The following is a 24,536-nucleotide window of genomic DNA, read 5'->3' on the forward strand; positions in this document are numbered from 1 at the left end:
ATGCTGGAATGAAAAAAAAAAGAATCCTTTGGACATCATGAATGTTTGTACACATTTTTCATCTGAACCTGTGTCATTGTTCTTTCTGACCTGAGTGACTCAACTTACACATGGTTAAAAAAGATCTCTATTTTCCAAAATATTTTTAATAAAGGACATCATTCATTTCATAAATAGTTACAGAATTTGAATTTTAGCAAATAAATACAAATGAAAAATGTACATGGTTAATTAGTTACTTATTGAATGTTTTACCATTTCAATGCAGTGACAATTACACAATTTTGCACACTTGTAACTCCTGAGGAAATATTATTCAATACTAAATTTCGGTATGTGATCTTAATGGCAGGTTGTTCCCGCTGCCAATACAACAAGTGAAAGTCACTGTAAAGCAGCTCTCAACTCAGAGTTATCAACATAACGTCAGACAAGCCAGCTTTTCACTGCCACAAACAACAAAGATCTGGAAACCAATCAGACCATTGTAATGGCAGATGCACCTGAGCGATTTCAGCCCTGCAAGAGCTTTTTCACGAGTAAAAATGACATCAACGGCAACATTAAAACACAGCTCCTTTCATCATGTCTCCCCCTTTCTGCACTTTCCTACGCTGACAACAGGAGAGAATAAACCAGGCAATGATGACACCAGCCAGCAAACCCACCACTCCGACAACAACCGGCACCCACACAGGCAGGGGGTCGTGGCACTTGGGCAATGTGGTGGGTCCAGGACTAGACACTGGGGTGGAGGGGGTGGTGGTGAATGTAGACGGCGTGCTGCTGGTTACCGGAGGACTTGATTGACTGTTAACCTTAGTGAAGATGAAAGGACTGACCTGTGAGAAAAATAAAAAGGACAAAAACTTAAATCAAGTTGTTTTGGTTTTTTAACAAAACAATAAAAAATCTATAAAAATGAAAAGTACCTTTTTTTCCCCTTAAATATAACAAATGTAATATCTAACATTTTTAATGTTGAGAATAATATAATAAAATATTTTAGAAAATGTGTTAATTGGGTAATGATGATTCTTTCTGAATGACTATAAAACCATTCCATAAGCCTACAGAACTTGTATTTTTGTGCATAGCTCCCAAAAACCCAAACAAAATGGTTGGCTTGCAAAGATGTTAACATAATTAAGCCGATAGAGAGGAAGCAAGTACCCAGAAAAAACAAGACTAAGTATTAAAATATTAAATAAATTGTTAATATTTTCAAATAGAGATGAGTTAAGACAAAATTAAGTTCAAACTTAAAAGAACACCTAAAAATAATCAATGAAATGAGATGACAATATCATCCTAATTCAAGACACTAACATTTTTTATTAAGAAGTGATTTGGAGGGAATCACAGCATTTTGTGATACCACAATAGGTTAAAAAAAAGAAGATAGAATACAATAATAAAATAGTGAAAATAATTGAAAAAAAAGAGAGTTCATATTTCAGAAGTCTTCTTTCCTTCCTACCTCAGAGGGACAGTGGATCTTGGAGCGGTCATATGTGAAGTTGTTGTAAGCCTGTTTCTGACCGACCGGCTCCAGCTGTTAAAACAGAAGAACATCTGTAAAACTGCAAAACCAACTTGTTGCAGAGAGAAACCGCTCACCGTGTCAGTTTGGTTCATTACTGTCCAAAGCTCACCATGTTTTTCCACAAAGCTATGGCCATCTCAGCGTGTGCCCGCTCACTGATGTGGAAACAGTCCAAAGAGAAGAAACTTGCATCAGCCTCACCTTCCTGGTTAAAGAAAATAGAGATTTTCACATTGGATACCAGTGGGATTGATCACCTTCTTAATAACAGGTGGAGCTTCTTTTCACTAACTTACCCCAATGTAAGGGATGAAGGAGGTGTGTAAAAATGGCTGATGCACAACAGCAAAGTCTTCTTTTCCATCATAGCGGTCTCCAGATAGAAGGTGCTGGATCTCAGCCTGAGGATGACCAAGAAAAAAAACTGTGATCAAAGACAGAACTCAGCTTGTGTTAAAAAAATTCATTTTTTTTTTTTATAAGTTTATTAAAAATGGCTTTTACCTGGTACTTATGATTAATTCTCTTCAGCTCCTTGAGCTCTGGAGAGTTTTCTGATGGGTTGATCACACAGGGACAACTGCTCCTGTAAAAGAAAAGATGATCGTTTAGGTGTAGCAAAATATTCAAAGTGTCATATGTGATCCAGGAAGCACTGGAAAAGAAAAGTTTGCCTATGGCACAGTTGTGATTGCAAATGAACGATTATTCTTCCGACTATTATTCTACTCACATTCTTTACATGAGTACAAATGCAGATAGAAGGAACAAATCAGAAAGAGCAATCTGCTTAGTACAAAGTACATAAAATTTTCACCACTGGCAGAGTCAGCACAAACATTACAGTAATCCAAACATTTGGCTTTAAGAAATATCTTTTTTCAGCAAAAGCAAAACGCTGTCTTCTTAATTAACATTTTGTTCTTCAACACGTGAAGCATGGCTAAACTAACATTGCAACTAATGAATCAAAACCAACCTTTGCAGGAGTGAACAGCCCAATGTGTTCCTCTTCACCGTCTTCAACACCTCCATCTCCATCACTTCCACTACATTAACCAGCACTCGTGGCACCTGAGGAGGGACAAACAAGAGGACAGCCAGAGAATTATAACTCACAGTCACTCGTGAAATGAAGGAAAAGAGCGACACGTTTTTCTTGGTTCTCCAATATTTCACCTCGTTGTAAAGTCTGTCCAAGCTGAGCATGAGATTATGGCTGTAGTTGTTGGGTGACAGGTTGTCCTGCAGACACATTAAGCACAAACAATTGGTCCACAATAAATTGTTCCTCTTGTACGTATAGCATTCTGTAATATTTATCTATTCATTGATTTATTTTTTAGCCTTACTTGGTCCAAGCAGTAGTGGCAAAGATCACTTCCTCCGATAAAGACCGTCACAAGTTTCCAGTCCATTTTAAAATTCACGTCCTTTTTAGCATAAAAACCAGACACCATCAGACTCCAGCATACAGAGTGTTTAAAATGTTGTCTCATTTTTTTTGGGAGACAATCTCACCTTGTGTTCTCTCATGGCCTTGATAAGAGCTTGGACTTGTGCCGAGACGTCTCTGTGAGCGGGGAAATACAGTGGAAGGTGTCAAAGACATGTCACTGGCTTGCCTAGTTGTGTAAGTGAAACTGCATGTACATACAGAGTCCGAGCTCCAGCAGCGGCCATGTTGAAGCCCTTCTGTGTTGACAAAAACCCTTTAGAGAAGCCTTTTAAGAGTGGGTTGAACTTCCTTAAAATGTCTGAGGAGACAGAAAAGAGTCTAATGAGTGAGCCCATCTACACATTTCTATAGAAGAGTTGTGGAAACTGCTAGAAAAAAATAAGGATTGATGATTAGAAAAGAAAAACGTAATAAATGTAATGACATGATTCAGTGAGAACAAAATGTAAGCATCTGTCTGCAACATGTCACTTCTTTCACATTCAGATGATCTTTTCTCAGCTAAAGACATTTGGTGTGAGTCAAAGTCAGTGTGTGCAGGTTCTTCAGCTTAACTATCAGCCCTGCATGGAGCAGAAATGAAATTATGCAAGTCTGTGAGGAAGACTTGTAAGAAGAAAGGTATAAGTTGTGTTACATGTTCTGCTTTTTGTTCCAGCATGCTTAAGACCACACATCTAATTAGAACTGTGGTTATTAAAATAAAATAATGTCACCTTCTGTCAGTTTCTGAAACAAATATTGCATAAACTTACTTGGTAGTGTCGTGACAGTCTCTAGAGTGTTGTCCCCTCCCATGCTAATGAAAAAAGACCAACAAACGTCAGCATGGTTTGTAAAATCATGACCATCACCATGAACACGTTTTCAAGACATGTCATACCTCCATGATACTCCGCGGTAGTTCCGGTTCAGTAGTGCCACATTTGTTGCTTTAGCACCGGTGCCTGCCTGTGAACAGAGAACAAACAAATCAAAGAAAAGAAAATTGTAACCCGAGACAGATTTATCTCATGGAACATGAAAGAGATGCTCCTAATCTGTTGGCTGATAACAAAGTGATTAGATAGAACAAAGTTCAGATATGAGCAGTTGTTACTTAATGCTGAATGATGGATATCATATAAAAAACATTAATCATTACCCATGCATGCAAGAGGGAAAAAAACTCAGAGACCATGAGTGATGAGACTTACTGTTATGGAGTCTCCCAGTGCTGCCACCACCTTAATGTCTGCTGGTCTCAGCTTGTGAACTATATGAACCAGCGGAGAACCAAGTTAAACAAAAACCTACCATAAAATCATCATTTAGCCATTTAACAGTTCTTTTTTCATCTCTATTCCGTAAACCTTAAAGTTACTTCATGAATGTTTGCTCATAGCAATTTTAAACCTCCAGCCTATTAATCAGCCTACATGTTGATCTTTGGGTAATAATGTTGGAACAAGGCTCACCTGAGGTTGGTACAGCAGCTGATTGCTGGAGATTTGAACAGGAGAAGTCACTTCCCCAATTCTGTTTTGAAAAGAAACAACAGACATGAAAGAGAAGTTGAGACAGATACGTGACTTTGCATTATGTCTGAGTGCTTACATATCCTCATCTATGTATTGGATTGCTAGTTAACTTTTTATTCATTTCCACACCTGTCAAGAGAATGTGCTGCCTTTTATGCAACACATGCTGTTATCAGACCTGGCAGCAGTATTTTAAAATCAAGTAGACAGATGGATAGAGCAGGTTGAGCTCACCACAGTGGTCTTTTGGGCTTTTTGGTTTTCAGATGGTGGAGTTTAATGCCAGAACTAACCATTTCTTCAGTTTTGAATTACCTAAACATCCATTTCAAGGTCACCGATGGCTGATCACAGCTGACTACAGATAAAGACACTTCACCAGCCCAAGGACAAAGGACAGTTATGGTCATTTTATAATGGCCATGTTGACATCTAATACTGGAGATAAATAAATAAATAAATACCGTGAATGTAGAATATAAACATGCAAACCACTAAGATTAGCTCTCAGGTGAGTTTGGACCAGGGATGTTCTAACTGTGATGTGATAGCTTTAACACCACTTTGCAGCCTCCATGAAAACAATAGGTTGGTAAAACTCTAAAGTTACTCATAGCAATTATTGATCACCATAAAATAATTTATTCATTAGTAGTTACTTTCAAAACTATAAAACCAGCTCACTCAATACGATTGAAAATCATAAAATGTTCAACAGCAAAACATAAACAAGACTGAAAAACTATAAGTTATGGATATGTTCAATATTTAGAGTAGTTTAGTTGTTGTTATGAGAACAAAATTATGACATTTAACTTGGTTTGCAGCTTTAAATAAACACTTAATTTCTACTAAAGCTTGCAGGTTTTATTATTTCATAAAGTCAAGCAGATACATACTGTAATAGGTCCAGGTGTTGGGGCGGGTCCAGAATATGTGTAATTGCTGTTTTTATAGGTGCGGACATAAGGTGAAGCCTGCAGAAAAAGAAAACAACTTGCATGTATTGAAGAACAAAATCTGCCTCTATGTTAACAATGAGACTTTACAAAAACATCAACTAATCTTAACTTTGGAAAAGGGATTTCTTTTCAATTCTATTCATCCCTCCCCCATGTGATTTATAAACACACAACATCCAGCAGCATTAAAAGGTTCACTTGTAGTTTCACTTCTATCTAGCATACCTGGGTTGGACATTTCAAGCCAATGGATGCACTGAAATCTTGTTGTGATGTCTTATTGCCAAGAGGTTCCAGCTGGAAGAAAACATAAACAGCACTCAGAATAACAGTACATGATGGTTCAGCACTATTTAAAAGAAAATGTATAAAACATGTGTTAACTATAGTTCAGTAACTGTATACCATGTTGTTCCAGAGTGAGCGAGCCATCAGGGTTTGAGCTTTCTGGCTGAGGTGGAAACAGTCAGCACTGAAGAAGGAGCGATCAGGACTTCCATCCTGACAAAAACAACAAAAAAAAAAAGTAAGAAATAGTTTCACCTTTAAAGCGTTTTTTATTAGCACAGTAAATTATTAAACCACTGTTCAGTGGTGCAGTCAGTTAGAAAGAGGCGGGTCAGTGACTGACCGGCCGTCTGGGAACAACCACGTCTCTGAAGAAAGGCTGGATGACCACAGTGAAATCTGAGCGCGTGTCATAGCGGCCAGACTCCACAAGCTCATGCAGGACTTCCTAAAAAAAACAAGAGCAAACCCAGATGATGAGTTGGGGGTAAATTGTATTTTCTATTTTTTAGGTTGTTTTTGTTGTGTTTACATTTGGCCTACCTGATATTTTCTGTTGATTTCTTCCACCATTTGAAGAGCTTTAGAGTTGGGCTTTGGCAGGATAACGCAGGGACATATGTAGCTGAAAATGCCAAGATAATAAGCTGTCACATGGGCTCTTTAAATCGCAAAACAACAGGGCAGATGAAGTCAATAATAGAAAGAAGAACTCACTTCACCAGCCAGGTGGGGCATTTAAGTGAAGGGTCCAAGTGCATTTCTCTCAGTGGCGTTATATGGAGAACCTCTATTAGGTTCACCAGAGCTCGAGGCACCTGAGAGATCAGATCAGTTAACGCTAATAAACAATTAGAACAAATAATATACAGGCAGTTATATCTTATACTGCTCTCATTAATCACATGATGTGAATACATGAGTTTGTCACTCATGTTGCATGTTTCACACTGATGACTGAGCATTGGTTGAAATGTCGATTGCAAAATTTGACATTGAAAAAAGTATTAAATATTGATATTTTAACATGTTAACATGATAAGGGACAGTCAGTGTGTGTGTGTGTGTGTGTGTGTGGGGGGGGGGGGGGGGGGGTGGGGATGAAATACAAGATGTGTGAAAGAGTTTATTGCACCTCTTTATGAAGATAATCCAAGCTGTCACGAACATGGCGAATATAGTTTTCTGTTGAGAAGAGTAGCTGCAAAGAAACAGGAAAACATTTATGAAGTCAATCTCTTTCTTTTAGTAACATTAAAAATTATTTCTGAGGACATTTTAAGCTCTATTTAATACTTACTGAATTGTAGCAGTAGTCACATACGTCATTTCCACCGATGAAAAGGGTGATTACTTTCCAGTCTGACTCAAAGTTGATTCTCTGTAAAACATGGAACAACATTGAAATGTTTCTTCATGACCTGTGGATTTGTTTCTTTTGTGAAGTTTGTAAAAGTCCAAACTTACAGAGTCATTCTTCATCCGTGTCACCAGAGCTCGTACCTGTGATGGTACGTCCCTGAAATCACAAAGAACAAAAGCAAACACAATGAAATCAAAGAGCCACATTTGATTTGACACAGGGATTTGACACAGGGATTTCACATTCTTCAACACAAAAACACAATAATATTCACATCCTCTGATGGATTTGTGCACGATTGCTAACAAACTGAGCATAATGCTGTTCATTCTTTATCACATGAATCTGCATTTATGATTAAATTTAGTCTGAGAAGACGTAAGATAGGGCTCACCTGCTTTTCGATCCTGCCACAGCAAGGTTGAAGAAAGCTTGAGGATTGTTGGTATTCCCCATACCAGTAGAGTAACCCGTCAGGTTGTGATTGAAATGTTTCAAGATATCTATAATGACAAACAAATATCAATATCAACAGACATCTTCAATGTAAACAAACAAAGATGCCATGTTCAGCCCAGAGCAACAAATTCAATTGTAGTTAGTTATTTAAACGCTTCAAGTCATCAAAATGACTTACTGGGCAGAGTGGTGACAGTTGTGAGGTTCCCGTCTCCTCCAACACTGCAAAACACAAACAATCCCACTTTAATACTGAAGAATTCAATGAGAATTCTGTTTTACAGAAGTGTCTAAACTGACCTCCAGGATAAACCTCTGTACTGATTCAGGACATCCAGGATGTTGTTTGGGTGGGATCCAATGCCGTTCCCTGCCTGGGGAAGAAAATAGTACATTATTTCAATAAAAGGAGAATCAGGTGGACTGATTTTCTATAAACTCATGCATTTCTAACCATAGGCTACATATTAAACTGATGGAATTTCATATATGATCTCAGTTGACCTATTTTAGTAATTTTGTTTTATCTAATCTCTATTGGGATTTTTTTTTTTTTTTTAATGACTTACTGTCAAAGAATCCCCCACAGCAGCCACAACTCTGATATCTGCAGGCCTTAGTTCATGGACTGTCAAAACACAAAAAGCAACCTCAGATCAGTCACAATAACAGAAGCTGTAAATGGCATTATTGAGACGATGGAGGAGATTTAGAGAGTGAAAACAATCGTTTTGTGCTTGTTAAGCATATAAATACATAAAGATATATTGATCAAGCTTGAGAGAAATTATACATTTATGCAGGCTGCACAATTGGCTAATATTTAATTTAAAAAATTTGCTTTGGATTAATGAAGTATTTTGTATTGTATTGTATTGTATTGTATTGTTGAAATTACAGTAGAACAACATCCTGGCTTCTCGTAACAGCCTTGTGAACCATCCTACCTGAAGTGGGTGTGGAGGGGGAGGCGCTGAAGTCCTCACATGGCATCACTGTTCCTGTGAACTGAGCAGAAAGACATGGAAGGGTCAGAATTAGACAGAAGGCGTGCAACATTACCGCAGTCTTCAATGTGAAGACACTCACATTGTGAACGAGAGAGGAGGCGTCGCTGTGGTGATATGATGGAGAGTTTCCCTCAGTCCTGAGGAAGGGTCGGTCCTTGGGTAGGGAGGAAGAGGAGGAGGAAGGCAAAGTCTTAGTCTCCTGACATGAAAATGTATCTGTATGTATGTGGGATTTCTGCATAGTTCCTCACCTCGGTTGGACAAGGCAGCGAGATGATCTCGCCATTGTTCTCTGTTTCTTGTTGGCCAACTGTAGGCTGCAGCTGAAAGACAGAAAACTCTTTGTATTCATGTTCCTGCGACACCAAGAACAGAGTGTGAAAGAGAGAGCAGTATAGAGAGGAAGGAAGGGGCAGCCAGTGGGTTTCACTTCTGCTGCATTAGCCCTCACCAGGTTTGTCCACAGCCGCACGGTCAGTCTATCAGTGTGCTGTGAAGCTCTGGACTCGGACAGAGGCTGCCCACTCTGTTGAATACAAACAGCAGAAGAAGAAAATAGTTGGAAAAGTGTACATCATAATGAATTGGTCTCTTTCAGTATTTATAGAAATATGCACAGAACATTCATTCTTCACACTTCGTCCCTGTTTTGTTTTTTAAATGTTAATGGATGCACTTGACTTGAATATATAAACACAAATATACCAATAATACTGCACTTTACAATCAAAGACACAGCACTGCTATTTCTTTATCCTGATTATTTTTTTGTATAATGTTTCTCAAGAAAATCAAGACGTGTAATCAGGGTATTTATTGAAAACCAAGTCAAGTAACAGCGATATAGGCCCAGTGGGGTGTAGGACATGGGCATAGGATTGTAGAGTTTGTTGAAATCAATTCATTGACAAATAAATCCACTTTCGGGGCATTTTCAAGGTATCGATCTTGAATTGTGTGTTGTTTTGAATTTTTATTCTTCACAGCAGATAGTCATGTCTATAAATAGATTTTAATAGCTTGTATTCATTTCAAGTAAAAATGTTAAGGGTGGAATTATTCAATCGTTGATCATTACGGTGAGGGCCACATAAGGTTTAAGAAGTCTTTCAATACAGCCGATCCAGAATGTACAAAATGATTTACGTCAGTATTGCTCATATGAGGCCTTTTACATGAGAGACACAGAAGGCAATCCAGGAAGTGAATTTCAAAAAAATAATCCATCTCTTATCTTTTAGAGCAAAATGTGATAATTGTGTGAAATTTTTGTTACTCACAATAACAGACGTTGGCTCTGTGATTAAGGGGACATCCTGCAGAGTCACGGTGAAGTCGTGTCTGTCACTGTACCATCGCTTCTGCACCAACAGCTCATCCAAGGACTCCTGAAAACGCATTAATATGGAATGCATTTCACCATAAAGACAATATTTATATGTCTGCTAAGGCTGCAGTAAATCATCTTAAGAGTTAACAGCTAAATCTGGGTGTAAATTACAGACAAACCTGCAAAGCATGAGTCAGCATGGCCCTCTGAAGTCTGAGCTCTCCTTCAGTGTTCGTTTCCACACATGGGCATTTGCTGTCAATCAAGCCCATTATAGTCATACAATTTAATGCACATTTTTATGACGACAAAAAAAATGACAGTGACTATAAGATCAAAATGAGAAGGTCATTTTACTTAGGCACAGGTTAGTTGTTCTTCTTGTCACTAAAGTCATTAAAATTGACATGAAACAAGTTCAGCACATCTAAACACAATTTCAAACACAATCAGTGTTTTAACAGAAAAAGCAAATGTTTATTGGATTGCTTACTTGCTCTCAGTCTCTCCATCCCATAATGTGATGCTGACAATGGTCCGTTTCAACTGCGTCACAGTAAAGTGACATAAATGTGTAAATATTAATAATGTGGTAATATTGAAGAATGATACAGTAAACAATGTGAAAAATACCTGAGAGTGCAGCAGCTGCAGGGTCTCATCCACCTCTTTAACTGCTGCCCTGATAACAGATGCAATCTACAACAAAAACAGAAATCACTGAAAAATTGACTAACCTTTGGGAACTTTTCATTAAAAAAATGTTTTTTATGCCTGTCAGGTTAAATGATAGCAAACCTGAAATAACACCAATAAAGAACCGCTTTTCATACTGAGATGTTCTTCATAACAGTCTTTCTCTGTTTATTAATTACATTTAACGTGAGGCAAATATTATTAAGAAAGTGGCAGCCATAGTGAGATCTTTCACATGATCTTTTACCTGCGGCTGCTGGCAGGCACAAAGCTGATCCATCCGAAGGACAAGAAGCACCAATTTCCAATCTTGATTCACATCAATATCCTGTAATGAAAAATAGAATTATAGATGGCTCTAAGTTGGCCAAATAAGGCAGAAACCTGACATACTATCAAACAAGGTTTTGAACTGTGCAGCCACATGAGTACATACCTGATTATTGCGCAGGTAGAGGGCCACCTCCTTTGCTTGCTCCACCAGTGAGCTGGAAGGATAAAATAATATGGAGAGGTGGTGGGAAGAAGCTGGAATTGTCTCAAGTGTTTTGTAATGCGCAAATAAAACTGTACCTGTGTTGGACAAACTGCGATTCATGTGATGGGTGACTGATCAGATCAGATCTGAATACACTCATCAGCTCTGTTAGACATAAAAAACAAGTTCAACATTAATTATAAATGCAAAACATGTTTTTTATTCCCTAATATTGAAGTGAAGAGACTGATTTCTATTGGTATTTCTGAGAATCAATGGAAACATGGAACTCTGGGTAAACCAGTTTCGTCTTATAGTCCAGACGTGTTTCTGAGGTTAACTGCGAATGTGTGTGTGTGTGTGTGTGTGTGTGTGTGTGTGTGTGTGTGTGTGTGTGTGTGTGTGTGTGTGTGTGTGTGTGTGTGTGTGTGTGTGTGTGTGTGTGTGTGTGTGTGTGTGTGTGTGTGTGTGTGTGTGTGTATGTGTGTGCGCGGTATTGATTGACGACCAGTCAAGAGAACTTGAGACATCATGAATGACTTCCATACAGATAAGAGACCACTGGCCTGGTGGGAATCTTGACTATATTGGGGTTCACTGTCTCCCATTATCACAGTTAATGCAGATATGAAATCAGTAAAGATTGTGCACAGTAGTACAATAAACTTTGGAGTAAATCTACTGAACATAAAGTGGAAAGCATGCAGCATTTAAATCCTCACACAAAGCACATACAACGTGACAAATGGTAATAAATTCCTCACCGCTGAGCCTCGATACGACTGTTGACATCTCAGTACTGCAGAGGAAAACCACAGTGTGAAATGAATGTGAGCCGGTGGGAAACACATTGTGCGTTGTGACTGTGGGGAATTGGTGATCTGTGCTCACCTGTGCATGTGAAGGCCGATGGAAGAAAACACTGCAACATCTGAGGGCTTCACCATATTCACTTTGGAAAGACAGAGTAAAAAAAATTTTTTTTTCTTTAATTTTAAGTCAGATGAAAAACAAATTTTTGCAGTGGAATTAACCATTTTAAGCTAGCAGGTACGAATAAAAGTCATGACTTGAAGATGAGGGTCACTCAATCTCATTATGTAACAAGAAGCTCTATTGTCAGGACAAGAAACAGGGTGAACATTGAACAGGCAGTTTTATATTGCAGCCCCATGCTTCGGTTCAAATCTTTGCTTTTCTAACTATAGGAAAAGCAAAGAAACAACTCCTACTAAACATACATGATAACCTACATAATAAAGGGAATGAGGACATTCATTTCATTGAGATTCTCCTCTTACTGTAATTAAATAGAACTTAATGTGAAGGTATCTACAGACTTACCAGTTGAAGGAGGCGGCTGAGAGGGGGGCATTTGTGTACAAGGCCATCCAGCTGCTGAAGGTGAGAGGAGATAAGAGGAGTACAGATATGGAGATATGAGTTCACAAGGGATTAAATGTCCTTTAAGTGTATTTACAGATGCCTCTTCTTCTCCATCTCTGCAAACTTGACTCTGAATCCACACTAGAGATTTTTACAGCCCGTACCAGGGTCATCAACACTGCTTAACTTGCACGGACTTTGTGAGCCACTTGCAGGGTTTATGATCAATCGTCCTTAGAAACAAGAGCCATTTAATATCTGAATTGTTATTGACTTCCAATATACAAACTAATCGGGGATGTTAAAACAAATTTATATGAGGAGAAACAAATAATGCTACAAGTTAAAAGATAATAAATATCTCTGTCTCTTCACCAGTGGATATCTATTGTTAATAACAAAATAATTGTGGCAACAGTGCATTTATATCATCTAAGATCTCATAGTAACCAGCAAGCATTTATAATAATTTAAATTAAACAACCGAACAGCTTCTCAGAACATTTTAAATGCATGCGTGAAAATATTTTGAGGTTTTATGAATAGCAAAAACAAGATAATTGCTACCAATAAAAAACATTTTAAATGTTATGATCAAGACAGTGAAAAAAGATCACATTCAACATTTCACTGAATACCTCTGGTTTTTCACTATTAATTGCTTTAAAGCTACAAGAAGCTGCACAGTTTGTTAGAATAGCACACGCTGGATAAAGTAGAAATGGCAGTAGAAACCTGTTGTCCATGTGAGACTCAGCAGTGGAATCACAATCAGCTGAAGCATCATCTTTCTGATTGTTGTCTTGATGGATCTCACTGTCAGACTCTGCTGTCTCCCTGCTGCATCTGTGTGGAGGTCCGTCTGTTTTTCCTCTGTCGTTATCACTTATACCTGCCCGGTACACTACAGATGATCATAAATCTGTGCCGAGGGGAGGGACAGCGCTCTTTGTTCAAAGGACACGGCTGTGAGGATTCACAGTGAAACAATGAAGCTGATAAGACCCACATAAATATTATTTCAGTATTAGATATTGTGAATCGATGGATTTTCAAATGATTTTACTTTTGCTTTGAATGTCGTTATCTTTTTTCTGGAAGAAAAGAAAAAAAAGTAACTTTAAATGTAAGTAATACATCACAGAAACTGTATTCTAGTTAAAGAGAACCCGTGGTCCCATGTCCGTGTCGTACATGGGACGATGATGGCTGACATAATTGCAGCTGTATTACATAAAGGAAGTGACATCAAGTTGTTGATGTTGATGTTGATTTTATTTTATTTTATTATTTTATTATTTCATATAAGAGAGGACGTTGCATATCAAACTTGATTTACTGGTCAAATAAGTGTTCCTTTGCACAGCGTGGCCTCAGTAGGACAAAGTCTAGGGGGGTTTTTTGTGTTTGGAGATTACAAGTTAGCAAATTGGTTCACTGACACTTTCATTACCTTAAATTGTAAGTGTATGAAGGTTGTTATATCATTTTGAACATTGGCTCAGAACAAGAAAAGAAGAGAAATCTTAATGTCTTGAAGAAATAGTTAAATCATTTGGGAAATTCTGTGTGATCTGGGAGCCAAACTGATTTTATTTTAGAATAAGGTTTTTTTTTTCTACTTGTCCATCTCTGGGTGATTCTCATGTTACCAAAAGCCATCATTAAAAAATTGCTTTTCTTTTCTTTTTCTTTTTTTTTTAACTATCAAATCTATCGCAATATTACACTGTGAGGGAAACAATCTTGACAGAATAAGACTGCCAAGCTTTCAGTTGTCACATGTGATGGAAGTATCAGCTGGGATCGGCTTCAACACACTTCGTTTTGCAGCATTGTGATATGATGACAGTGGCATGAATTCAATTCCAACAGATTGGTGGCACCGTGAGCAATGTTTAAATCTGCTACGACTCCAATAGCTTTATTATCCAAACTACAGTATAAATCTATGGCATTTTGACTTGAGCCGCGAGTTACATGACTATAAGGTGAGATCTCAGACCTCTTTGACACCTGATGGTCGCATGATGCTGGCAAACAATCACTACAAAGGCAAGAGCGGAAACATTATCTTGACTATTTGTGCAATAGGTTGTCTCTATCTCAAGCTCTGGAATGAATTGGTCATGGGGGGATAACACTATTATCATAAATCTCGCTGCTTGGTGGGTTTGCGAGGTTTCGTGTTGCATAAACCTGGTTAACATTTTTTTTTATATTGATAGCCAATGTCAATACTGACAGTTTAAATGAAAATATGTTTTTTGGGGGGGTTTTTTGTGGCATGCGGAGAAAGCAGTATTGTCGATGTTTGACTGCTCATCAAAAAAACAATTGTGAGAGTGAATGCATGTGTATTATGTTGCAGTGAATATTACCAATTCAAATATTCCCTCTGACACAACTGAAGATTTATTTTATTTTTTACATTCATTCCTCTCAATCTACTATTTACTGCTTAGAAAGGTGATGGGTGACCTGATGTAAGGACACATAACCCATGATCACCCTGTATTTATCTTCCAAACTATATGTTCAGAGATCACCAGGTGTTTTCAGAAGATTCCGAATGCAGCAGTAACCATGAACGTTGTGACTCCAATCACGATAACCGTAATCCTGATATGAGATGTGTTGCAGTCCACCTTTGCAGTCCGTTATCTTCCTTCAAGGACAGAAACTCAGAGTGAACCTCCTGCTGATCTATTGCTTCATCACCCTGAGCAACTCTAATCTCAGACAGATGTAGTCCAGTTGGCCAGTGAGAGCCTGTTATGACACTAGAACTGTGATCTATGCATACACTTAAACACTTAAGCACTCATCAATATGCCAGGCAATTAAGCATGATTGTTGTTCTTGATATAAAGTACTTCAAGGAAGATTTAAAATGACTTTGACCACTCAGACATCATTTTTGTTATTGAACAACCTGCAGCAGGTTTTTTTTATTTAAATGTGCTCTTTAAAATGATAATAGTAAGGAGATTCACTTTAAAACACATTACCTATTCTGTTACATCTGTGTAAAACAGGAACTGAAATATAGAAAACGCCCGTGTAAGAAAAGGTGGACTCTCACGTGTTATTTTCTCAGTTCCTGCTTCTCTCTTTATCATTCATATTGGTTTTATTGGTTATTGGACTGACTGCCTTATGTGCAGTGTGAGAGTTTGATGGTGTTGGGAGACAATGTGGCTCAAGCTGACATTTTAAAAACCTCAAATAAGAAAAATAAACACAGAAATTGTTTTAGAACATGTTTTGGTGTTCCAAACAATTCACTGAGCAATCTAGTTTAAATCAAATTCTTACATTGTAAATACAACAATGCAAATACAATGTCAAGCTTGAAAAGCTTGTAAACAACTAAGAGAGAAAGAGATGTAAACTCTGAGGGGACCTCTGCTAGAAAAAAAAATATTTCAGCTACAACCCAGGTGTCATTAAAGGATTCAGAGGATACAGAGAAATCTCAGAACACCGGGGTCAAGGCTGAAAATCCACTGAATGGCTGTGATCTTTGACCCCTCAGGCAGCAGTGCATCAAGGACTGCAATAAAAACCCACATCATTGTATAAAGGATGCCCCATAGACTTGTGAACACGTTGAAGAATAGTTCAACAAATGGAAAAGGAAAAGACCAACAATTCCACATGAGCAAGTATAAACAACAGTGGAAAGGAAAAACTATTTTTTAAAAGGAATAAACCTGTAGATCCAGAGTCACAGGAGGAAACATTCTACTGTACCGGATAGAACTCGAGGATAGAACTTAAGACTCTTCCATGCACAGCCATATATGAACATCCCCAAATTTTATGAATTTCTCTGGTGACTGAGCTCCTCTGTGATGGACTGGTGCAGATTAGAAAAGATGTGCTGTCTCCCAAAGTGTCAACATTTCAGATAATTGAAGGGAATAATAGACATTGTGACATGAAATCTGGGCTGAAGGGACACAAGAATTAGTGTCCTCAGTGCACAAACACTCCAACTGTTTTATAATGTGTTGCGGGCAAAGAAATCCTAATGGAGTGTATCCTAACAAAATCCATTAAAGTGAATCATGAATAAATGAATTAAATTTTTTTCTGCAAATGTTAAAACGGAAGACTAAAGAAGCTATTTTTTATTGTAATATATATAAGCCATAGCACATTCCATTTTCATATGTGGCACTGGCTTTAAATGTTCAAACCCCACCAACAGCGCGTGAACGACACCAAACTGGGGTCAACATTCCCTCAGCAGCAATGGACCGGCTCCTTTAATTAAATTCTAAACCGAAGCACCAGTTGGACTCTCGTAAATGGTGCGTCGCTGCAAAACTGCAAAGTGCGGAAGGCAACGCGACAGGACGGAGGAGGCCACTGCTGGGGCCTGGAGGAAGAGGAGGACCGAGCCGTGAGGCTCTGATTCGCTGGGCGAGAAGACAGCTGCTCTGTCGATCAGGAGCCGGGCTGTGGAGCCGTGTTGGAGCGGCGTGACGGCTGGACGGACGCACGGAGGTAGGATACGGGGAGCGCTAAACATACTTGGCCGTATATAATCGTGTGCACACGTATCATCAAGGGAATGTGTAATCGCAATGCACTGGTTACTATAGCGAGTCATAAACAGACATTTTTCATTGACTTTTAGGCGCCGTTAACTTTCGTTTATTTCCTGGTTGCCATGGAGCCACGCAGAGCTGCGTCTAACGTCACATCAACTCGGTCTTGTCCGCAGCTGACGGTGGTGAAAAAGTGTGGAAATAAACACTGAGAAATGGGGGATTGAGCTGACTGTTAAAGCTCTTGCTGCTAAATGTGGACAATTGTAAACAGACATGAAGGCTAAACTGAACAAAATAAGAGAAAAAATTTTTTCATGGTGAACAATGATAAAACTCGGGTACAAAATGCTCTTACAGAGCTAGTTCAAATGTGTCATGAAGCAAAATGCAGACTTGATTGAAGCAAGAATCTTGTTTAACACTTGAGTGTATTTCTGAGGCACACTTACAAGCTGAACTTGGCACCAGGACCTGGTGCCTGTGAAAGTGGCACACAAAGAAGACTTATTTTGTGTTTTAATGTGTTTGTGCTCTTATTTGTTTTAATGTTTCATATAAATCAATTAACAGAAAACAAGCATAAAAAACGAAGACTTCCTGTATAGAGATATATATAAAGTAACTTCTGATGTCGAGAGAGAAATGGTTGCGCTCCTTGTTCGCAGATCGGAACCTCTCAGTGAAAAATGGGAGACAAGATACGAACAAAAAGAGTTTTTGTCAATGACGTCCACCAATATTCCTCCAAGAACATTGCAGAGGTAAAAAAAAAAAAAAAAAAAAAGGAAGAAGAAGAAGAATTAGTACATATCTGTATTGTTGTCCCGCCACACACTGAGTTTTTTTTCCCACTTGAACAGTTTTTATCAGCTTGTATATCTGAAGAGTCGTCAGAGGATCTTGGACGTAATGCTGCTTTTCATGTGGTGGGAACTGTGTCTCCTTCCTGCAGTGAGGACAAGTCAAAATTACTGTACCAACAATATGAGGTAAGCTTGCAGGCATTCAATGGATAACGTTTGTCGTGTATGTATTACGATTCTTCCCCTCTGTAAATGTATTGGCCTAATAAGAAGCATTTTTTGTTTTGTTTTGTTTTTTTTATTCCAGGGCCGTAGCCAGGATTTTTTCAGTGGGTTGGCTGAAGTCAATGTGTGGACATTTTAAAATAAAATGTTACTTTTAACCAGCACAATAAAAATATGTTTTGCATCCTTGGCAGCCTTTACCTCACATCACTATCATCTTTTCCATTTACTTTTCTACTTACATGAACAAACCATCTCAACATCGTCCATCGAATATCCTCATTCTCTATTGTGTCTATTCTGGTTAAACCCGTTGGAAGTATTTTTTAAAAATCCCCCAAATCCTCTGCAAATTCTTGATTTTATTCTCATGTAAGTGATATTATTTGCTCTCCAAGTAATGCAGAGACTGCCTCAATACATTAAAAAAGATGATTCCTGAGGTAAGACGTATAGATAAGGGGACGGATTACAGTCACTTTCATGAGTCATTATTACAAGACCCAATTTAAAACAACGCAAGTACTGTAACATCTTCAAATGAACATTTTGTTTAAATGATGGACACACATCCAGTGAGTATCTTTGTTGTTGTTGTTTTTCGTAGTCACCAACCAGAGATGAGCTTTTGCAGCACCTGTTGGAGTGTGACGTAGTGGTGTATAACATCTCAGAAACTACTTCGCAACAACAGATTGAAGAAGCAATGTGGGAATTTACAGGTAAAAGAGTCAGGAGAGATGGTTTTAATGAAAACCTTTTCAATATACTAACTTTCAACTGCACCTTTTCTTTCCCTTGCAAAACAGGCCTCTGTGATGAGATGGAAAACTTCAAATCTAGTAAAATGTTCATCCTTGTCTCCTCTGTAATGACGTGGGCCATGACCAAACCTGAGATTCCGGTGAGTTCACGGGTAGATTTCAGCTGCGGTGAGCCAACAAGGTGCTCACAGGCACCTGTTAGACCACAGAGATGTGAGTAGTTCATTGAATGTAGTTAAATATAAACAACATGACTTGAAACTGAAAAGGTTTCAACAATTTTATTTCGTATTTTAAGGTGCTCTCAGACTTGAGAAGGTTGATAAAACATCGACATGTCTGGTGACCTTTTCAGGATGACCCTGATGCTGTGCTGACAGAGGAAGAGTTCAGACGGAAGAGGCCTCATCCCAGCTTTAGACAACACCACATCCTGGAGAAACTTGTGCTGAAAGCGGCTCGAGGAGTAAGTGGATTAGAAAATTTTTTAAAAATAAATCATCTCTCATTGAAATGTTGTAGAACACAGTGAGATGAATGTGTACATTTCTATAGTTGAATGCAGCCTATGCTTTAATATGAGCTACTCAGATTCACTTAGATTATATAAATTACAATCAGTTCATCTAGAATCTGACAAAAAACTAAATTAACTGTCCTCTGTTTTTTTTGTTTGTTTGTTTTTTTCCCAATTACACAGAAAAAGACCAAACTAAACTGTTACGTCATAGGTAGTGGTGTTCAGTATGGACGGGGGGAGAACCTCTTTCACTACTTTTTTAAGGTAGATATTTACATGACCCTGATCATATTCCTTATTACTTCATTCATGCTGCCTGCACAAACTATTTCACATTTTCTAACAGGTGTCGTGGCTGATGCAGTTTCCAAAAGTTCCCGTTTTTGGGCATGGCACAAATCACATTCCCATGATTCACGTATATGACCTTGGAGGGTGATTATAATTAGCTGCATGTTCTATATATATTTTTACTTAAAGGAATGGGTACAAAACTGAACTGATGTATGTTTCTTTCACAGGGTGATTGAAAATATCATTGCTCTCAAGCCTAAGGCAAAGTACATTCTGGCCATTGACTCTTCAATGAATACTTTAGGTGAAGTTGTGCAGGTAAGTTTTCTTTTTTAAGTAATGCTACAACTGTCAAATATGGTTGTGATAGAAACAGTAGCATCCATCTGAGTTTGTGTCTTGTTTGATTGTATGTTTGTAATTATTTAATGACCAAATATAAAATATGTATGTATTGCTTTTATCTTTAAATTTGCAGAAGATAAGCGATCTTCTCGGGCCAGAACAAATCCAGATATTACCAGAGCAGGATGCCATCACTATGAAGGCGTTCAAGGTACAGTAGATGGTTTCATTGTTTGAATTTCATTTTTGTACTTCCCCTGACTACGTTTCCTGTTGGCACACTGTAGTAATCACTGCATTTTCTGCCAATTTCCCATCAAACGCCACTTATAATGTCCTTAACTTTAGGAATTTAGAGGTTTCTTCACTCCTACTATATTTAGATGTTATATAAGATGATGACACAAGCCGAGAATTACTTCTAATTTTTTTCTTCATTAGCACTTAATAATGAAAAAAGCACCTAAAGTCATATCTAAGTTAACTGCCATTGTGGATTAAGTTGCAGGAGATAATTAAAGTCCTTTTTTCCCCTCTGAAGAATTTGAACACATTGTTTGTTGATCCAATGTGTTTGTAAGGACTAAAATAAACTCAAAGTTAATCATTCATGTTGGCAATTTGGTTTTATTGTATTCATATTTTATGAGTCTACCATGCATTTCCTATTTAGTGGTTTAAAAAAAAATATGAACACAACAGTTGATAAAGAACAGTTCAAGGATCTTTTGTATGTGTTATTTACCTTTTTGATCATATTTACAAGCTCCAAATATGTAAGTCAGAACCTATACTATATATGACTATAACATGACCCTGTATTATTTACTGATTCCTGAATTAATGTATTTGTTTTAACTAAATAAAGACACTTGCTGTTTGTGCTGAATCACAGACATTGATATTTCAGAAGTCAGTCAGATGTTCAGTCAGAAATATAAGTTGGAACATTATTGGCACTCCTTATTTCAGCCAGAGGAACTGGAGTACCTTAAAATCAACCTCCGTATGGAAGCTTTCATCATAAAGGACTCTTTCAAGCTTGAATGGGTGTCTGAGGCCGGGATAGTTGAAAACATGGAGACCATTGTGGAGGAATACAAAGACACCAGACAACTCCTGGTGAGTACTGGAACACGTTTGCCATGTTTCAGATCATATATATATATATATGGTCTGAAATCAGTCTGATATCTGCAGTGGGTCTTTTCTAAACCAGACTTGTTCTTTTTCTTTTCAGTCTGTTAAAATCTGCCTGGTCGGACCTCCAGCTGTGGGCAAAACCAGTGTTGCAGAGCAGCTGTGCCATTATTACAAAATACACCACATCAAGTTCAAAGACCTCCTCGAAGGAAAGATGACAGAACTGGTCAGTCAAGGCAAAACAAATTTCATCTTGTTTTCATACCTGTCATGGAAACAGAGTCCACATACTGCCCTCTCGTGGGGATTTGTGGTGAAAACTGCATGTCATGAAAGAGCAGTTGTAACTAGAGACTCTTCATTGTTAATGCATCATGTTTCTTTCCATGTGTTGCAGAGGGAGATATTGACTAAGACTAACTGTGACCTGGTCAGTGAAGAGGAGGCAGCAGCTGCCCAGAACCAACTGAGAAACATTGAGGAAAGCGTGATTGAGAATGAAGGTTAGACAGTAACTCTGAATCAAAATTTTAAAAGTTCATTTTACGTGTTCATTTGTGTGAGTTTGGTGAGTGATTTCTTTAAACTTTTGAGGAATATGAGAAAGGCCTGCTACTATTACTCTGTGACAGAGACACAAGTCTGAAGACTGAGATACTTTTGTCACACGGGTCATTTTGCTGGTGGAGGAGCGTGTATTGATGATCCTCATATGAGCCTCATATTATGCTTTTCTCGCATCAGGTGGACAGGTTGATTTGATTTCTGAGATTTTGCTTGAAAAACTGAATTCCAAACGATGCACCAACCAAGGATTTGTACTCGATGGCTTCTTTGAAACTTACGAAGATGCTAAAAGGGTTTTCCCCGGTGAGTTTCAGCTCTGCAACAACTTGTATGAAACTATTTGTGCAACAGTGTAAGACAGCTCATTTTATTTCAGTGGAAGGCAGAGAAGACCAGGATTTGGATTCAGTGTTGAAAACCTCTGTTTACAACAAGATCACTCCAGGTTGTTACATGAAATCAAGACCACCATGGTTTGACTCACCAAGTCAAACAGAAATTCAGCAAGTACTCAAATAGTTGTGTTTCTATGTTTCACAGAGCATGTTTTTGAACTTCAAGCAACGGACGATTTCCTCATAAAAAGAGTCCAAGAGCTTCCAGAATGTGTGGCAGAGGAGATGCACTACACTCAGGACGAGTTCCTTTGGGGTCTGAAGAGATACAGACAGCTCAGTCATGCTGAGGACACAGTACTGGACTACTTTGATGAGCTTGAGATCCACCCAGAAGAAATTGGTAGGACTCTTTAAACTGTTCTATATTAGCCATCTAGGACAGAACAAGACAAAGTCACTGCAATTACATTGCAACTGGGATACCCACACACTTCAAAATATACCATTTCACCCTTAAAAAGAGAAAAACAAGAAGGATTATCACCACAAGAGACATTTGTCAAATTAAATGAAATGTCATAAACACATTTCCTCAATATATAAATAGTAGAATTTAAGCCAGAATGCTGAAGATGTCACTTTTTAATTGCATTCCGTTTGACTTGCTCCTCTCAAGAGGTCAGTGGAGGTGATCCAGGGTACAGAGCTGTTGTGAAGAAGATCACAGAGACTGTCGGACCTCCTAAGAACTACGGGCCGAGTCCGGAGGAGCAGGAGGAGGAGGACAGGAGGAAAGAGGAGGAGGAGAGGCAGAAACAGGCTGCACAGCTCTTTGAGAGGAAACGCAGGAACGAGGCAGAACTGGCTGAGATGACTGCTCAATATGAGGAGTGGGTGAGTTCAGAGAAGGAAAGCTGCATTTAAAATTCACACGGGTTAAAAGAAAAAGAGTCATAGCAGTAAGATAGAAAGGAGCAGAGAGATAAAACACAAAATGTATTATTATTAACTGAAACACACTGATTAACGCTAAAATTACATTTTAGAAGAAGAATTTGTCAGCGGTGACGCGACAGGAGGATGAGCTACTGGAAGCTCGAGCTCTTCCTCTGAGAAACTACCTGATGAAGCATGTGATGCCTTCACTCGTCGCAGCCATGGCAGAATGCAGCAAGATAAAACCCGAGGACCCCGTGGACTATCTGGTAATCACACAGCAGACCCACACATCCACAGGTGGGCAGTCCTGGCTCTGGCCCGGCCCTGGTCAAGTTTCCAATGCGTTTCTGTTTCTACCCACCGGGTCCATCCACTCACAGTCACACCTCCCAGGGGAGAGTGGAGAGCACCCACACCACTGCCATCATGCAGCTCAACAGTAAGCCTGATTAAAAGCCACTGATTACAGTCCCGTGTGGAAACGATAGAATATGTCTAAACAAAGCAGGACTGTGACCCTCGGGGACCAGGAGTGCCCACCTCTGCTGTACTGCACACACAGAGCATAAGAAGCCTCATACAACAGCTGCATTTTTGTGTGTCATGTGTTATTTTTGCAGGCTGAACATCTCTTACAGAACGTCCAACAAGAAGAGGACAAACAGTTCTAATGTTCTGCATACTGAACCAGTAAATCAAACATATGAACCCAAAGCGCTGAAATTAGGTTACTGATAAATCATATATGTGCACGTACAGACAAACAAACAACATATTCAGTGATGAGGCACCTTTCTTCCGAAAGAGGTTCAGCATACGGGGAGGGCGCTGGTGCTTCCTGACAGTTCTTCATCCAGATTTCCACTCATTATAGGTCGGTCGTTTCAGAGCCTCCATCTGGTGGGTGACTCAGCTCAGGCTGCGTTGTAAGAGTCCGCATTTACTGGAAGAAGAAAACTATGGCAGCAATAATTTTATTCCAGTAAATGTGTAAACACTTTTCATTCTGTGTGAAGCCCTACAGGTGAAAAATAAAATGTTAACTTTACAGGAATTTCCTGCAAGTATCTTATATTTTTCCTCTTCTTTAACTCAAATGATGGAAAGCCCAATGTCTTTGTTGTTGATAAACTGATGAGATTTAGCATTAGAATAACCTAAAGCAGGATCATTTTCAATGCATTTTTAGTGGACAATAAAAATAAAACTGAAAACAAAAAAACAGTGATTATTGTCAGTGTTCTTTTTTTTTCTCCCTAAATTCTACTGTTCTAACACTAGGTGGTGCAGGGAGTCTGTAAACTTCTCAGCTGAAGCTCAGACCGTTTATTGATATTTCCCCCTACTATGCTCAAAAACAGGGCAGGTTTTTGTTGTTTGAATTCCAGTGTGGGGTTTCTGTGCTGAAATGAAAAGTTGTAATATGTGTCATAAACTAATAATAACTTGTTGCAGTGTCTTGTGGTTATTAAAGGCAAACTGGTGTCTGTGCTGCAGGTTCTTGTGAAGTCTGACCGAGAAGCTGTCTGCACGCTCGCT

General features: G+C 38.6%; 2 protein-coding genes across 2 annotated transcripts; one reads left to right on the forward strand and one right to left on the reverse strand.

Annotated features, from left to right (window-relative positions):
• Window positions 1-563: 563 nt before the first annotated feature.
• Window positions 564-17,037, reverse strand: LOC308143300 (phospholipase B1, membrane-associated-like; the record flags this gene model as incomplete). Its single annotated transcript, XM_080514039.1, has 40 exons — window positions 564-842; window positions 1,481-1,555; window positions 1,656-1,751; window positions 1,843-1,947; window positions 2,051-2,132; window positions 2,526-2,620; window positions 2,726-2,791; window positions 2,899-2,979; window positions 3,068-3,119; window positions 3,204-3,303; window positions 3,761-3,804; window positions 3,889-3,956; window positions 4,202-4,260; window positions 4,463-4,523; window positions 5,425-5,502; window positions 5,713-5,784; window positions 5,893-5,988; window positions 6,119-6,223; window positions 6,319-6,400; window positions 6,493-6,593; window positions 6,911-6,976; window positions 7,076-7,156; window positions 7,243-7,294; window positions 7,533-7,641; window positions 7,776-7,819; window positions 7,898-7,971; window positions 8,167-8,225; window positions 8,545-8,605; window positions 8,687-8,761; window positions 8,859-8,930; window positions 9,059-9,133; window positions 9,888-9,995; window positions 10,117-10,192; window positions 10,431-10,483; window positions 10,571-10,636; window positions 10,881-10,961; window positions 11,070-11,121; window positions 11,207-11,276; window positions 12,456-12,509; window positions 16,797-17,037. The coding sequence occupies 40 exons, from the start codon at window positions 17,035-17,037 to the stop codon at window positions 564-566; spliced, it is 3,366 nt and encodes a 1,121-aa protein (XP_080370165.1).
• Window positions 17,038-17,745: 708 nt separating this feature from the next.
• Window positions 17,746-23,698, forward strand: LOC308143301 (adenylate kinase 7-like; the record flags this gene model as incomplete). The annotated part of the gene is made up of 18 exons (XM_080514040.1): window positions 17,746-17,820; window positions 17,920-18,048; window positions 18,695-18,809; window positions 18,897-18,991; window positions 19,207-19,317; window positions 19,552-19,635; window positions 19,718-19,806; window positions 19,893-19,983; window positions 20,144-20,221; window positions 20,983-21,132; window positions 21,251-21,379; window positions 21,551-21,656; window positions 21,898-22,023; window positions 22,097-22,165; window positions 22,261-22,458; window positions 22,735-22,952; window positions 23,105-23,263; window positions 23,618-23,698. The coding sequence occupies 18 exons, from the start codon at window positions 17,746-17,748 to the stop codon at window positions 23,666-23,668; spliced, it is 2,073 nt and encodes a 690-aa protein (XP_080370166.1). The 3' UTR covers window positions 23,669-23,698.
• Window positions 23,699-24,536: the final 838 nt, after the last annotated feature.

This window comes from Blennius ocellaris (genome assembly GCF_963422515.1).
Source record: "Blennius ocellaris genome assembly, chromosome: 18".
In the NCBI taxonomy this organism is placed as follows: domain Eukaryota; kingdom Metazoa; phylum Chordata; class Actinopteri; order Blenniiformes; family Blenniidae; genus Blennius; species Blennius ocellaris.